Genomic DNA, 18,109 nt, shown 5'->3' on the forward strand with positions numbered 1-18,109 from the left:
GCGAAATGCGAAAACACCTGTGTGCTTAGATTTAGGTGCACATTAAAGAACCCCAGGTGGTCGAATTTTCCGGAGTCCTCCACTACGGCATGCCTCATAATCAGAAAGTGGCTTTGGCACGTAAAACCCAATAATTTCAAGAATGTGAAATTGGCTGCGGAGTATCGAATGTGCACTGAAAAGCATGCAGAGAGTGAGAATAGAAATGTGGATCCCAGCACTCCTGAAATGTTCTAGTTTTTTCTTTAAAGAGGGAGCATAAGTTCTAGAGACCAAAAAAATTGCAAAAAATAGATTTTTTAAAATTGTATTTTTGAAATTTACAGCTACTCTTCTACATAATACCTAGTTTTCTACTTATAAGATCACTATTTTAGCTGCAATGTCATTTTATGCTACATATACAAGCTGAATCAGAGCCAAAATTGACACTGAAACGACACTTTTTGAAAACATGTTTTTTGGTCACTTTGCTAGTTTGTCAGAGTAATATCTCATTATCTAGAACAGCTAGAACCCAATCAACATATCAGGTAGTGCTGGGAGCAGATTTTTAATTTCTTACCCATATATTTTTAGGATTTGATTTTGTTCTTTCCTCTTAATAGTCATGGTACAAGCACTGAACTTTGATCATCTGCAGAATGACTAGATATTTCATTTGAAATCTGCTTCCAACACTACATTTATTTCATATTCCAGTATCGACTTATCCAGTTATATTAGATTTCTGCTGAGCAGTTTTCTTTCTGTTGTCTCCTGAAACAATAGTGTGGTAGCTTTGTCTAGCTCCTGAACTAATAGACCTACAAGAAAAATTATTTTATTTTTGATATCAGCATAAAAAGCTAAACAAATCTGTATTTTTATGATGTTTAGCCATGAAATACAGAAAATACCTCAACCCACATGCCTATTGAAACCCACATGCCCTGTCAGAAAAATCTGATAGGGCACATCATTTCAGCTCGGTCTTTGTCACAAGCTTCATTACATGCTTTATAGCTGTCATGAAAGCATGTGCTATATGTTGAAAAGCTTTTCAGACCATAACACTCATGGTTAAACCAGATATAAAACTGTGTTGTATCGCTTGAGTTGCCACCACTGGGCAGATATAAAAGGGTAAAAGACATCTAGGCTAATTACACACACATGCATACAAAAAGATCAGAAACACTGAGCATAGCACTGTGACATACCTTTGTGTCTAGTGCAGGTGAAAGCTCTTTGGCCTGGGAAATTCTTCAACATATAGTACATATGTTGCAACTTAGAAGAACTTGAAATAGAGTGAAAATTTGAAAGAGCATGCGATACCTAAATGCTAAGAATACATGAGAAACTGTCCATGCATTTTATCCCTTCCTGCACCAAAAAATAGTTCCGTTGTGGCTAACACAGCCAAAAAGAAACGACATTGCAGAGGCTCTGCTGTAAATAGTTGGCCTGTTACGGTCACACTTCTAGCACAGACATGCACAGGCACACACGAAAAGATTATTCTGACATTTCTTGCACTGTTAATTGGTTGCCAAGATGTCACTTCCTGAAATCCTCCTCGTCTTCCCCTGCAAATAAAAAGGTTGTGTGCTGCTACCAAGATATGCACTGCTACCAAAGTCCAAGCTAACCGTTTATTAGCCATCATTATCCTCTGTACCATAGTACAAAACCCCCTTTTCTCAGTTTCGCATTGTGTAACAAATGTGAAAGGCAAGGTTGTCAACATCAGGAAGAAAAATGCAAGGGAATCCACAAATGTGTCCAAATTTCCTTTGAGGTTTATTTTATACTACATTGTTAGGTTGTAAGTGACTTTATTATATAACTGAAGTTATTCGCACCCATTGAGTGGCTTGACCAAATAGATCGATCATATGGCAAACTGTAAATTAAGGAGTTTTAGCCTCCCTGTTATAGGCAACTGCTATTCATGGAGGCCCAGGACACTGTAGCACTGTAAAACTGGTGGCATGCATCAGCACTGCTACCAGCGACGCCTTGTAGGGCTTAGTTCAACCTCAAAATATTAGAAACATTCTTGTGTTGCATGCCGATATCAACGAAAGGAAAGAGCTGTTATACGCTAATGATTTTGCTGCTGCCAATGCTTTTATGCCAGCAGCTAAGTGGTGCATAGTCTGTCATGACAATATTGTCCGTTTTATGTGTTCCAGTTGAAACCAGCATCACAAGGTGCTGCTACCAGTGCTGCTGCTCATGTCTATGTCTCTGGTATCCTTTAAATGGTAATATGTGTACAGACAAACTTAACATTTTCTCTACCTCTGACAAGTATAGTCACTGGAAGATGTGGCAATACGTATAGTCTATGAAGAGTATGGTTATCATAAGGGCACATACCTTGCATTGCGAACCATGGAGGAAGGAAATAAGCTAGGAGAGAACATTACCTCACGCAGCCAGCGTTGGCAAGCCAACACTCCATGAAGCCATTCCATTCACTTTTTCCCTCGCTGTATCGTCCCCACGTGACTTCCGAGACTTGGCATATTGGCTGGGAATGTTTGGTTCCCATTAGTGCCCACTTATTTGGTTGCCCTGCTGTAGCTCTGCCTCAGAGCGGGATCACTAAAACCTACTGCGCGCTCTGATGTGATGATCATGCATTGAGGCGATAGATTTGGCTTCAATGGTGTTGCACAATGCTCTCCCTCAATTCTTTCCTTCCTCCATGGTGTGAACTGATGACGAGTATATCTGTCCGTTGAGCTTTCTAACTAATTTAATAGAGGGTACTTTGGCTAAATATGGCGGTTCAGCTAGTGTGGGAATGAGGGGCAGTAATCTGGAAAGTTGGGCTAGTTGGTGGTTAATCATCATACCTTGCTGGTGAAGTTATTCGCACCCATTGAGTGGCTTGACCAAATAGATCGATCATATGGCAAACTGTAAATTAAGAGTTTTAGCCTCCCTGTTATAGGCAACTGCTATTCATGGAGGCCCAGGACACTGTAGCACCGACACGGACACAGTGAAGACACATAAGACGACACTCGCTGCACTCAACTATTTTATTTCAGAACACATACTTCATATTTATACACCTGCGCACCCTCAGGTGTCAAAGATAATCAAGGCAACATTGAAGGCATTTCTTAAGTTCATTTGCCCGCGCATACTTGGGCGTCAAGGATATGGCACATGTCTATCATGGTGTGTAATCCTATTGTATTTGTTGCACCCCTAACAAACATTTTTTATTACACAATTTTTTCTTTCGTTAGTGCTCTTCCAAAAAAGGCAACCTCACCATGGCTTAGGTGTACAGATGGCTGACTGATACAACCCTCTCCCCTCTTGTGAATGTGAAAGGCTTCGATTATTTCCCTGGTCAGCTGATCCTTATGGTGCAGTAAAAACTGTAGTATCATTGTAAAGTGGCCAGCACCCATGTTGTGAGCAGTGCCCTTTAATGTGGGAATGAGTGTTTCCCCCTAATGACCTTTTGTGCTCCAAAAGTTGTGTGTGTACACACCGACCCGTTTGACCGATGTATACTTTTCCACATGATATGGGCAAACAGTAGACAATGGACGACCTGCACTTGACAAGTTTTTTCCTTATGCTTGACCGCGCACTTATGACCATTTACTTTTATTTTTGTTGAAGCTCTACGATCCAGTCTGGCACATATTTTTCCGAGTTTGTTAGGTGCTGAAAAAACTACTTGTAGACTATATCTGCCACCTACGTTTTCTCAGTTGTTAAAGTTTTAAGTTATTATTTTAAGTTATTAGTAGTGCTGCAGTAAACTGCAGCACTAGTAAGCACTATCCTCTAGCTTTGTGTTTTTATGCACTTCTTAAGGGTGCAAAAACTGGAAGATTTAAAAGCGAAAGTGCTTTCATGACACTACTTGAACACAGCAAGTACCATCCTCTCAGAAACATGGATCTTTCAGTCAGACACAGGTGTATTTAATGTCACATTTATCACGCTCTTTTAACTTACACCAGTCAAATCAATGAATGAGGCATGCAACCTTCCTTCCCGAGTTGGGGATGATATTATGGCACATCACACACCATATGGTGTGAAACCCCACCAAATGGATGCATTATTAAAATTTCAGTAGCAGTCAAGGCGTCTGAGCATCTTTGAACCCACCATTGAATTTAGTCGCCAAATATGACAGCTTCGTGAAAATTTGTGTAAGCTAGTTAGGTGTTGCCACACAGCAAAAGTCTCCATGACAACATGTCAGAAGTTAAGCGGCGTTCCGAGAGGTATGGGAACCTTCTGCAGTGCAGTGTTGCTATCATTACACAGTTGAGCTCAGTTATAAAGACTTTGCATATAAATCATTGTTTATAAGGAGCAGATTTGAGTGACACTACAGTAAGCCCACTTACGACTGTATTTAACAGAATTATCAGATTTGTTATAAATGGGTCTTACTGTGGTGAGTAAATGGATGTGTGAAATTAGGCCTGTATGTCGTATACTTGAGGCTGCTCATGTGAAATGTTGAAGGCTGCACTTTGCTGACAGTGACTGTGTGAGCTGTACCTACTGCAACATTAAAATGCTCCCTTTGGACACACAAAGAAAGTAGGTGTGCCATGACAGAGAAGCAGCAGACACTTTGCAGATGTGGTCACTAACGCTAGAGTCAAGAGAAGTCAAGCAAATATGTAAAACACCACAAAACATGGCAATATTATTTCATCTTTGTTTTATTTTTCACTTCTATGCTTCCTGAAGCAGCTTCTGCTTTGTCAAGTCAGCCACTTCTTGCATTACCTCGGGTTTCAAGAGGGCATTCACCTGAAAAAGGATGGGAGATGCCTGAAAGCCCACGAAAACATGCAAGGTGCAAAACATCGCACAAGTTTAAATTATGACTTGTCGTACAGCCCAGATAATTCACATGCATGAAGTTGTGGTAAACTGAAATATATGTAAAGTTCTAAACCAGTAAATTTTGCACTTGGTTCATACTGAAAGTGCTAGAGTGGTAGGTTTCAGAAGGACTTGAGGTCATGATCCTTGTTTTGGTGGTCTAAGAATGGGTAATCAAAGCCACTGAGAAGATTTAAACGGAGTCCTGAGGAGGACATGCGGCGGTAGCAAGAAAATTTAAGAAACGCTAAACAAGTAGGCAAAGCAAATGCAGGACAAGATGTGCAGTCTTCCCTAACCTTGTGTTCTAATGAGACGTCATAGGCATACACAATGCTCGTATCAAACAGGACAATGTGATGCCGTGCTAGAGCCACGGTGCAATTCCTGACTCTCGATATGGCTTCTCTGGTCACTTCAGGCACCATCTGGGAAGAAAAAATGACATGCAGATTGTAATTTAAAGCACTGGAGCAAATTTATTGTGCTGAACGGAAAAAATTGTTGGGAAAAAGAGACCAGATGGATAGGAGAGACAGACAGGACAGGCGGCAGGGCAGCCCCGTCTGCCTGACCTCTTTTCCCAACAATATTTCCTCTCAGTACAATGATCAATATGCAATACAAACTAGCCAAACAGTCTTCAGTTCTAAACTGCAGCAAATGTTCCCATAAACATGTACTTTCTTTATTTCTTGTTAAAAGTTCTCCCCACTTCTTCATGTCATGGAAAAGATGAACTTACTTATGCCATATGAGGGATGTTTTAGTGATCACTGATGCTAACTAACAAAAGGAATAGATTTTTATTTCCTATACTGCGAGTCCTGCCGGGCTGTTACAGGGTGGGAATACAGAGCACAAAGTTCACGCAAAGAACGCAGTCAAGTTTTCTTCAAAAGAGTCAACCATGTTATTGCTCGGAAACACACAAGAATTCAGGTTATTCTATTCAACAATTGTCTTGACAATCAACTCTTGGTACATAAGGCATTATAGCGTAATTGTGGTTAGTTCGTGGTTGGTGAAACCCTTCCAGGAGGCTTCAAATACAAACTAGAATTCAGGTTCAGCTTATTGTGATAGAGTTGATATAAAAACTTAAGGCGTGCGATTTTCCTGTGCACAGCCAATGTAGTGAGACCAGCCCTGACGAGCATAGAGGTTACCGAGTGCGTTTTGTCGTAATCAGAAAAAATAAACCTAACCGCCATTTGCTGAATGCGCTCTAATTTATCTGTTATGTATTGTTGATGAGGGTCCCAAATTATACAAGCATACTCTAAATTTGGTCTAACAATGGTAGTGTATGCCTAAAGTTTAATATCTGGTGCAGCATCTCTCAATTTACGCCGTAACAAACCAAGCTTGCGCTGGGCTGATCCACATGTTTTCGACGTGTTCATTCCAGTTGAGGTTACTAGTGATTGTTACACCAAGATATTTCAGGTTGTAGAACGCTTAATTACATTATTATTTACAGCATACGAAAACATCAATGGAGTCTTCTTATTCGTAACTGTCATGCAAACAGATTTATCAAAATTGATTTGCATATGCCATTTTTCACACCAGTTATAAATTCAACATAAAGCATCATTTAGTCGTTCTTGATCAGAAACACTCTTAACGCGGCTAGGGTGGCTAGAAGGGGAGGTGTGAATACCGGCGGCGCTTTCCTTCAGGCGCGCGTGACCCCCTTGCGCACCGATTCCACGAGGGGGAACGTGGCGCTGCTGCTCGCGGCGTGGTATTACGGCGTGGTACTCCCGCGCTGACCTGCGCCCTCCGCTGTCAATTGGTCTCGTCGCCTGTTTTGGAGTGTTCCTCCCGACATTCCGTCATTCGAAGGCGAGATGCTGTGGACCACCAAAGTTATGTTGAGCACCGCAGCGACGCACGGCTAATTTATTACATTGCAGGTTATGTGGCGAGAAGGCGTGTTTTGCCCACACATTGTGAAAACTGCGAAGCACCATAAAGGCAATATTCCCAGAGAGCTTCCACCAGAGGCATCCAAAGAGTGGGACCTTGAGGGCCTTTTATATCCCACAGAATCGTTCTATAAGCTGGACAATGCCCTTGAAAACAAACTTACTCGTTTATTCAGTGTAACACCCGCCGCGGTTGCTCAGTGGCTATGGTGTTTGGCTGCTGAGCACGAGGTCGTAGGATCGAATCCTGGCCACGGCCGCCGCATTTCGATGGGGGCGAAATGCGAAAACACCCGTGTACTTAGAGCTAGGTGCACGTTAAAGAACCCTAGGTGGTCAAAATTTCCGGAGCCCTCCACTACGGCGTGCCTCATAATACGAAAGTGGTTTTGGCACGTAGAACCCTATAATTTTTAATTCAGTGTAACACGCTAGCATGCCAAAGCTGTGGCCGAGATTTTGCAGTCAATTGGTTAAATGTCAAAGATTGGTTGCCTAGACCATTCTGCTACCCTGACAGCCTCAGTTATAAGTTTTTATTGCCTCACAAGGATTCACTTTTTGCTTAAAGGTGTCAATCAGCAGAGCAGTGAGAAGAAACGGAAAACACTGAAACCTTGGGTGTTGTAAATTTTTTTCCTCACTTGTAAATAAACGATTTCATGACCAGATCTGTTTCTTCACTGTCTGCAATCATAGTAAATTGCTTATATGAGCTTCAAAATGACATGCTACAGGTCTGCAAGCGCAGACAAAAAGTGGTTTGTAAATACGTCCAGACGTTATCAGGTAATGTCTGCAGTGTACAGGTCTTACGCATGCATAGGGTGATTGACTGCTGATCTCGAGGACGACGGTCTCATTTTCAGGGAGGTGATATGCAAGGCGCCCGTGTGCCGTATGATGTCAGTGCGCGTATGATGTCAGTCAGAACCCGAAGTGGTCGAAATTATTTCGAAGCCCCCCACTAGCACCTAACACCCAAAGCCAGCTCACCTCACAAAATGCGCACAGACAAAATGCATTTGAATCTCGATACAGTGCGAACTGGGCCCGTAAACGTTGTTTTCATGATAAAGATTCATTCTTCGACGCTTGCAGAAAGCGCGCGATACCCGAAACGGGCTCACTTTCACTTCGGTGGTAGAAATGCAGCCGACGCGAGGCTGGCGAGGTGCTCATTTCGGCTGCGTGCTTACCCCGCCTTGGTCAACAGCGCCGCACTGCAGAATCGGTGCGCTGTGGGGTCACGTTTGCGCTGCCGGTATTCACACCTCCCTTTATAGCCACCCTAACACGGCAAAACAAGAGGCAGCCATCTGCAAACAACCATACTTTAATCATAGGATGTACATCAGTTGCGATATCATTAATATACAGTAGGAGCAAAATTGAACCCAAAACCGACCCCTGAGGTAAACCTGATGATACAGGAAGGAAAGAGAAGCACTCGCCATCTATTTCAACAAACTTGTTGTCTGTTGTGTAAGCAAGCCTGAACCCACTTAATTTTTGAATTTACATTATACTCATAAAGCTTTTCAATTAGCTTGCTATGGCTAACCCTATCAAATGCCTTTGATAAATCCAGTGCGATGACATCAACTTGTTCGCGACAATTAAGGGCCTCTGCAAAACTGTGTATTGTTTCAAATAATTGCGTGACAGTTGACAGACGGCTTCGAAAACCACGTTGTTTGTTGTAAAAAATGTTATTGTTTTCAATATATTCTACTAACTGTTTACTAATTATATGCTCCAAGATTTTGCAAGCCGTACAAGTTATGGAAATCGGACGGTAGTTCCCAATGTCTAGCCTGTCTCCAGCCTTATAAACAGGCACAATCCTCGCTAATAACCACTGACTTGGTAATGCGCAATTTATTAATGACAGAGCAAAGATTTTAACCAAGAAGCATGCAATCCATTCACAGTATCGCTTTAAATACGCATTCGATATTTTGTCAGGACCAGGAGACTTTTTTATGTCCAATTTTAGCAACATGTCGACTATACCTTCTTTAGAGATAAAAATGTTATCATTAGTATGGTCCTCGCATTCTAAATCTTCAAAACAAAAGATTCAAAACAAAAGAATTCTTGCTGGCCAGGATTTGTAGCAGTTGTGGAAATTTGACTCCATGCAATGATCACCTATAAGGTTATTAATCAGTTAATTATCATGAAATAACACTTAATTACTTAGAACACATATTAAATTGTGGAAATGAAGCTGGTCAGTCATCTTCACTAAGTGGGAATCCTGGGGAGAGATTGCTGCGTGATTCGCTGGCGCCGCGCTTTCATTGGCGGTCGTCTGCTTGGCGAGGCGGGAGTGCCAACTGAACACCATCTGCTCGGTAACATAGGATATAAAGCAAACACTAAAAAAGTGAGATGCTTGTGCGATTTCACCCGAGATTAGAATAAGTTTAGAAGTACCTGCCTGCAACCTTGCAGTGAAATGCACTAGCGTTTTGCCGTTATACCAGAAGGCCTTAATTATGCGCTGCAGGACAAAGCTATGCAGAACACCAAATGTTCTGTGTGGAGGATGTTGGGGATGAATATTTCAAAATTGGTGGTGGTCTAACCATTACTAATAGGCGAAGATTCTTTGGGTTCTCACATGCTTAAATACTGCAATTTCATTACTACATGTGCCCTAAAATAATTATTCAAATGTTAATTAGTAAGAATTAGATAATTATTTTATTGCCAATTATTGCCCACACTCTAATATTCACCACTACAATTAATACCTAATGAAGGGTAAAAACTCACACTTTGCAGCACCTATCATTAGTAGGCGTTACTGAAACACCTGGTGCAGACATTGCGAAATTGCTGACTGGCCACTTCTACAAGAAGCACAGCCTTGATGAGTTTATATGTGGAACAATGAATGTTTGAAGCCAATTGAAGAACTCATCATTGCCAATTGGCAAAGTGCTGGCTTTGACGAGCCCAGCACATACACTTCTTCAAGCGCTGCTGATGGAAATCAAACACACGGATGAGCTGTGACTTACATCGACACTCTGAACAAACTTTGTGCCTTCTTCAGATGGAAGGGGGCAGATCCAAACATAACCATTGTTTCCCAAGATGATTTGCACACCACAAGGGAGGTTGTGGAAGTGAGTTTTGCAGCGCTTGATCAACGATGGTGACACGAGCACCAAAGTGCCTTGGCCAAGCTGCGCATCAGAGTGAAATACATAAACAGGTGTTAGATGAACCACCACAATGGAGAGATTGGCCATGAACTCTACGACACTCTTCTGATGAAAAGAAGATACTCTCTTGTTAAATTCTTCAAATGTGACACAAAAAGAGGTACACTTGCAGCAAACAATAGTTTTGAAATAACTACCTTAGAACCATAAGCATACAGGTTCTTTCTGAGGAATCATGCTGAATAATAAAATGCAACCAATTTTCCAAAATAGGCTTTTCTCGTGGACATCCACAATCTTTTAGGTTTGTTGCTTGCATTCATATTAAAAAATCACTGCCAAGCTGTCTAGTAACATCAGTGCTAACTATACTCAACAGCAACAAATGAGTGCAAGAAGCTGGAGACTTTATGTAGAAAGGGAATTTGCAGAGTACGTTTGCACAGAACTGGGAGGAATCAAGCCAGCTTCTTTTTGGAAGATGCATTATTGTCATAAATGACCATGTCTCTTGCATGCAACAATGAAAGTGCTTTGATTTCTAATGTTTACTGTTGATGCAGAGCATAGCATCTCTCGAATGCGCACAATATTGTGAACTTAATTTTTGCAAATTGCCTACAATTCACAAAGCACTGGTCCAACAAAAAAATGTCTGGGTTAATTTTTTTTTCTGCAGTGCACTGTATAAAACAAAAATTTTCAGCGATTGTCAGTAGCAGCCATCTTTTTCCAAAAGTGCGGGAACATGCGGAATGAATGGTCCCTATAGTGCTATGCCTGTTCATATCACACGCTTGTTTGTCGCCAGTGTTCACTTGCCATCAAACCTACAGTTGCTGTGCGGACTGCACCAACAGATGGTGACAGGGGCCGAGATTATGTATGCTTGCTCTAAACAAAGATGTGAGAGTAAAAGATTCTTCGTCACCCCATGAAACTTAGTATGTATGAATTATTGCAAAACTTTAGCAGAAAATTTAATTGTAAAAAATTGAGCTCACAAACAAAAAGTTCTTAGCAGTAACAGAATAGCATACTACAAATGCATGAATGAGAATTATAATGCATACCTATCTACATGTGTTCGTGTATGTGTGCATATGTGTCAACGTGATACTGGTAAATCTTGCTTTGGACGAGCTCAGCACGTCCACTTAGTTTTTCTTTTACTACAGAGATGGCTGCACAGTGTCAACGCTAGAAAGCAGCATTTATTGCGCTCTTTCTGTTTTGGCAACACTTTGTCAGTACCTAAATTTCGCATTTTTGAAATCTCGCTCGCAGAATAGTTCCGTATTGAAGCAATGCGAAATAAAGAATTTTCGTTTCCCATGGTACTGTTTGTGGCAATGACAAATACATATATATCCCCTAATGAAAAGGTAAAGTGAGGTTTGCACATGCAAATTATGAAGTAAATTGGTTGAAAACATTTCAGAAGTGCTTTGGAAAAAAGAAAAGCTTGAAAATATGCCATAAAAAGAAGGAAAATTAGGTCACTTTTAGTCAGAATAGTCAAATGCTTAGGGGGTTAACATGCTAAAACTCTGATTTAGTTTGATAAGTTCGTGATAGTACTAGCTTCATTATTACCTACTGTTTGCTTCCCAATGCAGATATGTATGAGCAACCCTTCAGACAAGAAAGTGCCAGAAATTATGAAAAGAAAGCAAATGTGTGGGGAAAAAAATTTTAATGTAGGCACACATAAACACTGAACTTGTTTAAAAACTATACCGATATGTACTTGCTTGAACTGTAAAAATAAATGCTGAAACCTTCAGTTACTACGCACTGCATAAATATCACCCATTCAAGCACTGTCAACGTTCCAATGCCTCTTTGCAAAAGTAAACATTACATAATGATGCAACCCGCCGTGGTTGCTCAGTGGCTATGGTGTTGGGCTGCTGAGCACGAGGTCGTGGGATCGAATCCCGGCCACGGCGGCCGCATTTCGATGGGGGCGAAATGCGAAAACACCCGTGTGCTTAGATTTAGGTGCACGTTAAAGAACCCCAGGTGGTCAAAATTTCCGGAGTCTTCCACTACGGCGTGCCTCATAATCAGAAAGTGGTTTTGGCACGTAAAACCCCATAATTTAATTTTAACATAATGATGCAGTACATCACATATCAGATGCAACAGTTAAATTCTGGCTTTTGAAAAGCTGTTATTTAGAAAAAGTCTGGCAACAAGTAAACTAAGGCAGTGAAATTAGCCAAGCAAATGGGCTTTACATCGCGGAACTTGTCGCCTGTATTGAGATTGCATAGTGGAGGGCTCCACATGAAATATGACCACTTAAAGGGGCCTTGAAACACTTTTCGAACATAGTAAAAAAAGTCGACGATCTGTAGAAAAGGCTCCTGTGAATATATGGGCTAAATATTATTGCACTGCATGCAGCAGGGAATTTACAATCCCGTGTCAAAAACTGTGTAAAAACACCTGCCCTTGCCTCTGCAATGTTGTTATGCAGCGTCATCGCAATCAGCAATGCCCACCAACAGTTATTGGCTGATTTCGTGATCGCAACATGTTCAGTAATACTATTATTGCTAATTTTCTGTTAATAAATGAAAAATATATATGCTTGCAATCTCCAAAAGAAAAAAAAAGAAAAATTATTCCATCTTTGCACTGCCGGTCCACACACTACAGTTGTGCGTAGCTGCAGTCTACTGTGGCCATCACGGGTTGCCGTGACAAGCCCTCTCGTCCCCGAGACACTGAACTTTTTGGCCGGGGCTTTGTCTCCTTGGCTTCTCCACTGTGTAGCTTCCAGCGCGCTAGTGGAAAGGAGAGAGAAAGCCACTCATCGTTGCGATAACTATGTCTAACTTCACTTATACTTGAAGGATTAAAAAAATTGTGGCAGAGGATTCGTGAGGCAACATACTTTAATTATGAGGTCATTCTATATGTTATAAAAGTGTTTCAGAGCCCTTGAAGATAATTTATATTGCAACAAGGTCTTGGTACATGCATTCCATCCCCACAGCAGTGCAGGTGTTGCAGTTGGGAATAAAGCCTGCGACATCATGTTCAGTGGCTAAATTCATGAATCACTTAGCCATGGCAATTGTTTATGAACAGGCGATGAAATGCTTATGTGCTGTTGTCTAATACGTGGTGCTGGTCACATTGTGGTAAGTGGCCTTCGAATGAATGAATGTGCAGTTTTTATTGGCGCAAGGGCCAGGTATGGCCAAAGAGTGCCATAAGTGGCCTTCGAGATGAGCATGAAAGGACTTTGGTAACCTATGCAGCTTATCAAAAAAAATTTGCTTAACAGAGTTTACCCTATTGGAGTACTGACATATTCCCAAATTTGAAAAGCTCTAACACATGCTTCTTGCATGTAAAAGGATGACACTTGGCAAGCAAGTATGAAGATAAGAAACATTTACACTGCAAGATATTTTATTTTATACTAAAGTTGGTCGCGAAATGCCTGACCTGGCATCCTCGACATTACTAGCTGCACTTGCATGTGGCAGCCGCAGTGATTTCAGAAACAGTGAGCCACTGTATCACATCATGATGCATCAGTCTTCTGAATATTGGAACCAGTACACACAAACAAGTATTATAGTACAGTACTTACATTGCTGACACTTGCCAGTAGTTCTACGGTATCGATGGTTTGGAGTTAACAATTGACAAGTCGGAAATGTAATGGCAGTACATCTATAAAGTATTCACGTTTTTGAGAATAAACAACATTTAATGACTAGCACATGTAACATTAACTGTGCCACTTGTGCTACTGCTTATTTTATATCATTATAATGTACAACTGACCATACAGATATATACAGAAGACTTGCAATATTTACATGTGTTACTTCTCAGGCCAACTGCAATGAAATTTCCCTTTGGCTAACTCCATAATAGATAAGTGGTGTATACTACTGAAGCAATGTTGCAAAGCTGCATGGCTGGAAATAGTTTAATTTTCATATTAGCTGCATTTAAATAGCACCTGGGCAGACAACACTTGCACCTGGTGGTTAGCGGACACATCGCAAGTTTCAGCATGTTGCCTTCTATAGTCCTTGGCGTGCTGCGACCAACGCCTAATCTCAGGGGTCATGCCGAAGAGTTGCAAATTTTTAGTTGTGCATCACTTCCTTTCAACCACTAATGGCAGCATTTCTTTTTTTATCACGATATATGGACACTCCAGGTGAATTTCCACCGCCGGCATTGCTGTTTCTGTGAGGCTCGGTATAAAGTAAAAGTGTGATAGCATCGCAGCCATGCGCTATATGCTGTAGGTGCGAGGGAATGCATGCAGGAGTGAGCGAAGAAGAATGGTGGCTTGGTGCGGTGGCGTCTACTCGCACACACAATAGAGGAAGGAGGGGAGGGCAGTATATAGACTTTTCGTGTGCACAAGGGGGAAGCAAGGAGATGTGCGCATGCTAGGAGGTGGAAGGGAAGGGGGCAGAGTAATGCTGTAACCGCATCTACTCCGGTGCGCATGGCACTGCTTAGCGTAGCCGCATGCTGTTATCTTATTTTGGAGGTCGTCTGCACTGGGTTCGAAGGCTAGCTGACCCGAGATAGCTGATTACTTTGTTTACGCTGTGTTCTTGCATGCCTGGTTCATGTTGAAGCGAGAGGCAGCACGAAGGGGAAATTGCTCGCCGCTGCAGCCGTTCTTCATCGTGCCAGCGTTCTCACGGCGAGTGTCCGCGATCATAGAGCAAGATGTGTTCATGTTTGCCTGTGTGTACGTGAAACCATGCTTATTAATCTAGTTAGAGAATGTTCGCAGCACTTTATACAGCTCATAAACCTCATTGCGTACAGCTGTCTAATAACTTGCTATCACAATCAATGCTTTGCCTTTCGGGCAAAACTGTGGCTTTTGGTGTCAAAACATTTACCTCTGATACCCTTTCATGGCTAGCACATCCATTTGTATTTCAAACGTAAAATTCTGCACAGAGGCTGCTCTATGCGTACACTATCTGAAACTAAGCATTTACATGGCCCAAAATTTTGTTGCAGTTGGACTTTTGGGGATTCAGGAATTGCGACAGGGAACTTGCCTTGCCATACTTGAGACTCCTGGTATGCAGTGACAGTGACCCATCAGCAAAAATTGATTGGACTTCTGCCTGGTGTCACAGCTGTCAAGTTAACAAGTCAGGCAGTAAAGCGTACGCAAGACAACACTGCAGAAGAACATGCATATTGCAAAGGACACAGAACGAGCTACTTCCAGACGTCACCGCAAAGTTGACGCTGGGTTTTCAACTGCAGCAGGAGCCCAACCACAGTGAACCTGCAACTTAAGTTTCTCATGGTACCATGGCAATTTACATGAAAGCACAGTTCCAAGGAATGACGCACATGAATCAGTACAAGATGCTTTTACAAAAAACGTGTACATTTGCACGTGCAGAGATGAGACATACCACCACTGTTTATATAATTTGCATTTCCTTTGCTATGTTTAAATTTAGTTGTTCAACTGTTCCTTCGGGTTCAATATTGAAAGGATACACTGATGAGGTCGCCTTCACACAAGTACTGTCTCATTAGCAGTTCGTCCTCAGCCGATTTTCTCCTCTGAAAGTGTGTCGGAATATCACATAAAGAATTCACAGAACATGGGCTAACTATGATCATCAATCACTGCCAATATGTATTTACACCAGTCTACAAAATGTGTGCAAGCACAGATGCAGCATGTTGTGGGTTTGCCATTTTGCCTCCTGACTAGCAAACTGCAAGTGTGGCAGCCGGTATTATCAACTGTATCATCATCTGTGACAATAAATGATGCTTGCTTGGTTTTGCTGATTGTGCTAGCAAGAATGAGCAAAAGCAACAATTCATGCATTTAAGATAAAATCATGCTAGGTGGGCTTAACCCGTTTGTTGCTGTATTATACAGCCTGCAAACAATTTGCCTGACTTATGCACAAGTTTCTGGCTTTAGTAATAATTGACATCACAGCTGAAGTGTAAAAGCAATCGACATCACAGTTCAAGTGTAAAAGTATGTTTATACAATGGAACCTTGTTATAGTGAACCTAAATAGTATAATGATATAGCAATAGCAAAGAGAAGCCCCTGTCCCAATTTACCTCACGAGAAGTCAACTGATTACGTTGAGAGAAATTTCCTTGCGGAATATATCTCACAGATACTCTGAACAATTGTTACAGTGAAGACTTTTTCTATTTCTTTGAGGACAACTTTGAGGTTCTAGTGGATGTGAACGTTGACCGACACAAATGAATACAGGAGACACAAATTAATACAGGTACAGAAATGTAGTCATATTAAATCATTATTACTCGCTACTAACAGGAGGCCGCTGAACATAATACTTGCATTAACCACTACAAAACAACCTTTTCATGATAAGGGAGCACTGAGCATCATTACATTTCATTCTGTTCGTATACTGCTTCGCAGACACTGTAAAAGTAGCCCAACAGGTGCACAAAGGGACCGTCATACCAATTCTCCTCCAGGTAGGTTAACTGATGAAAGCAGTAGAGACGCATTCAGACGTGAAGCCATTTCAACTTTCCACCGTCTTTGCTGAACTTCAACAATACGTCCGACAACGACGTCTCCAATCTCGCCAATGTAACTGCGCAAAAGAATATCACCGTTACAGTGGTTGATAGAAACAAATGAACAGAGCGGCCACTGTATACTTACGTCTCAACGCAGCCACCTTTAAACAAGGATAATTTCGATAAATTTACGCTGGAAACAGCTAAGCGAAACCCTCCTTACATAACACAATCTACAGGCCAGAACTGCTATGGTGTGATGCAGTGACAAGCGAAATTATTTGTAAATAACGAGAAAAAAATTTTGAATGGTAGCAACACGTGATAACAAAAAAAAAAAAAAAAAAATCTCCCCCTCCCTTCCACCCACCCACCCAATGTGCGTCTACAAAAACCTGCCAAACGTTAGTGGCCTGCGCGTGTGAGAAGTCCGCTCGCCGTAGAGGCTGCATACGCACCGTGTTTTGAGAGGACGAACAGTGATGAGCTTGTTTACTTTCTCCACTGCGCCCGCAACAGATGACAGAAGCTGTTCATTGTCCAGATATGTTCCGTGACCTCTGTAACGAATGGAAAAAAAAAAAAAACGACGTGAACACAAATAGTAAGAACAGCACGGATGCACTTGCCGCCTTTTAGTCAATCAAACAACATGCGAATAAACATTTGACTCGCTCCTACATGACGCCATGCGACTTCAACAGGCAAGTCCAGCTACTCCGACTTCCCGCGGCCGGCGTGCGTGCGACACGAGTCCAATAGCGACATATGTAAAGCAAGTTCTACTTACCTCATAAAACCCGCATCTGTTGTAATAACATCTCCAGGGGCTACAAGTCCCCTTGGGCGTATGTTTTCGCCGCGATGTTGTTTACGGGCAGAAAAGAGCCTCACATCAACCGCCATGCCAGACATGCTGTCGGCACTGCTGTCGGCATCAGATTGATTGCTCTTGGATATGTTTATTAGTTGCCAAGCTGCACAAAGTGGTGAATGTGGTGAAAAACGCGTCATGCGTACCATTTTAATCGTTTTAATGTAAAAATATTTCCATCTTAAAGTTTAGATTATGTGCGAAGCATGTAGTTAGTGCTCGAAAACGTTTTGTTCTTACTTGTATTAATGCACGGTGCTTGTATTTGCGCCCGCTACTAGCTACTGGCTATGGGTACAAAGATTTTTATTTGTATTTCTTGTTCAAAACAAAGTAATAAAAAATGATTTGAACTTTGCATTATACTTTGCGCATGGCCTTTAAGATTTGTTCGCTGGGTCAATACGCGCCGCCAAATCTCGAAGGCTATGTTTCAATGATGTGCGTACTTTTTCTTGTTTTCTTTTTTTTTTATATTTCTTCTTGTCTCTCTCTCTTTACACGCACGCACGCACACGCACGCGCACACACACACACACACACACACACACACACACACACACACACACACACACACACACACACACACACACGCACGCACGCACGCACGCACGCACACACACACGCACGCACGCACACGAGAGGGCATTTTAGGGCTCCCCATAGAGTTTCATATTAGTATAACTAGAGGGAAATTTGGC

General features: G+C 41.8%; 1 protein-coding gene across 1 annotated transcript; it reads right to left on the reverse strand.

Annotated features, from left to right (window-relative positions):
- Positions 1-4,685: 4,685 nt before the first annotated feature.
- Positions 4,686-17,453, reverse strand: Rrp4 (exosome complex component Rrp4). The gene is made up of 8 exons (XM_075691432.1): positions 17,325-17,453; positions 16,993-17,094; positions 16,473-16,608; positions 15,506-15,571; positions 15,049-15,117; positions 9,836-10,003; positions 5,169-5,297; positions 4,686-4,794 (listed from the first exon to the last, which is right to left on the reverse strand). Exons 1-8 carry the CDS (start codon positions 17,447-17,449, stop codon positions 4,717-4,719), a joined length of 873 nt encoding a protein of 290 aa, XP_075547547.1. The 5' UTR covers positions 17,450-17,453; the 3' UTR covers positions 4,686-4,716.
- Positions 17,454-18,109: the final 656 nt, after the last annotated feature.

Source organism: Dermacentor variabilis, chromosome 1, assembly GCF_050947875.1.
Source record: "Dermacentor variabilis isolate Ectoservices chromosome 1, ASM5094787v1, whole genome shotgun sequence".
In the NCBI taxonomy this organism is placed as follows: domain Eukaryota; kingdom Metazoa; phylum Arthropoda; class Arachnida; order Ixodida; family Ixodidae; genus Dermacentor; species Dermacentor variabilis.

Coding starts and splice junctions, on each gene's coding strand:
- Rrp4 (XM_075691432.1), bottom strand. CDS start 17,449: ATGTCTGGCATGGCGGTTGATGTGAGGCTCTTTTCTGCCCGTAAACAA. Junction 15,118..15,505: donor GTGAAGGCGACCTCATCAGT/GTATCCTTTCAA, acceptor CTGTGACACCAG/GCAGAAGTCCAATCAATTTT. Junction 10,004..15,048: donor GGAGTCTCAAGTATGGCAAG/GCAAGTTCCCTG, acceptor TCTGATGCGCAG/CTTGGCCAAGGCACTTTGGT.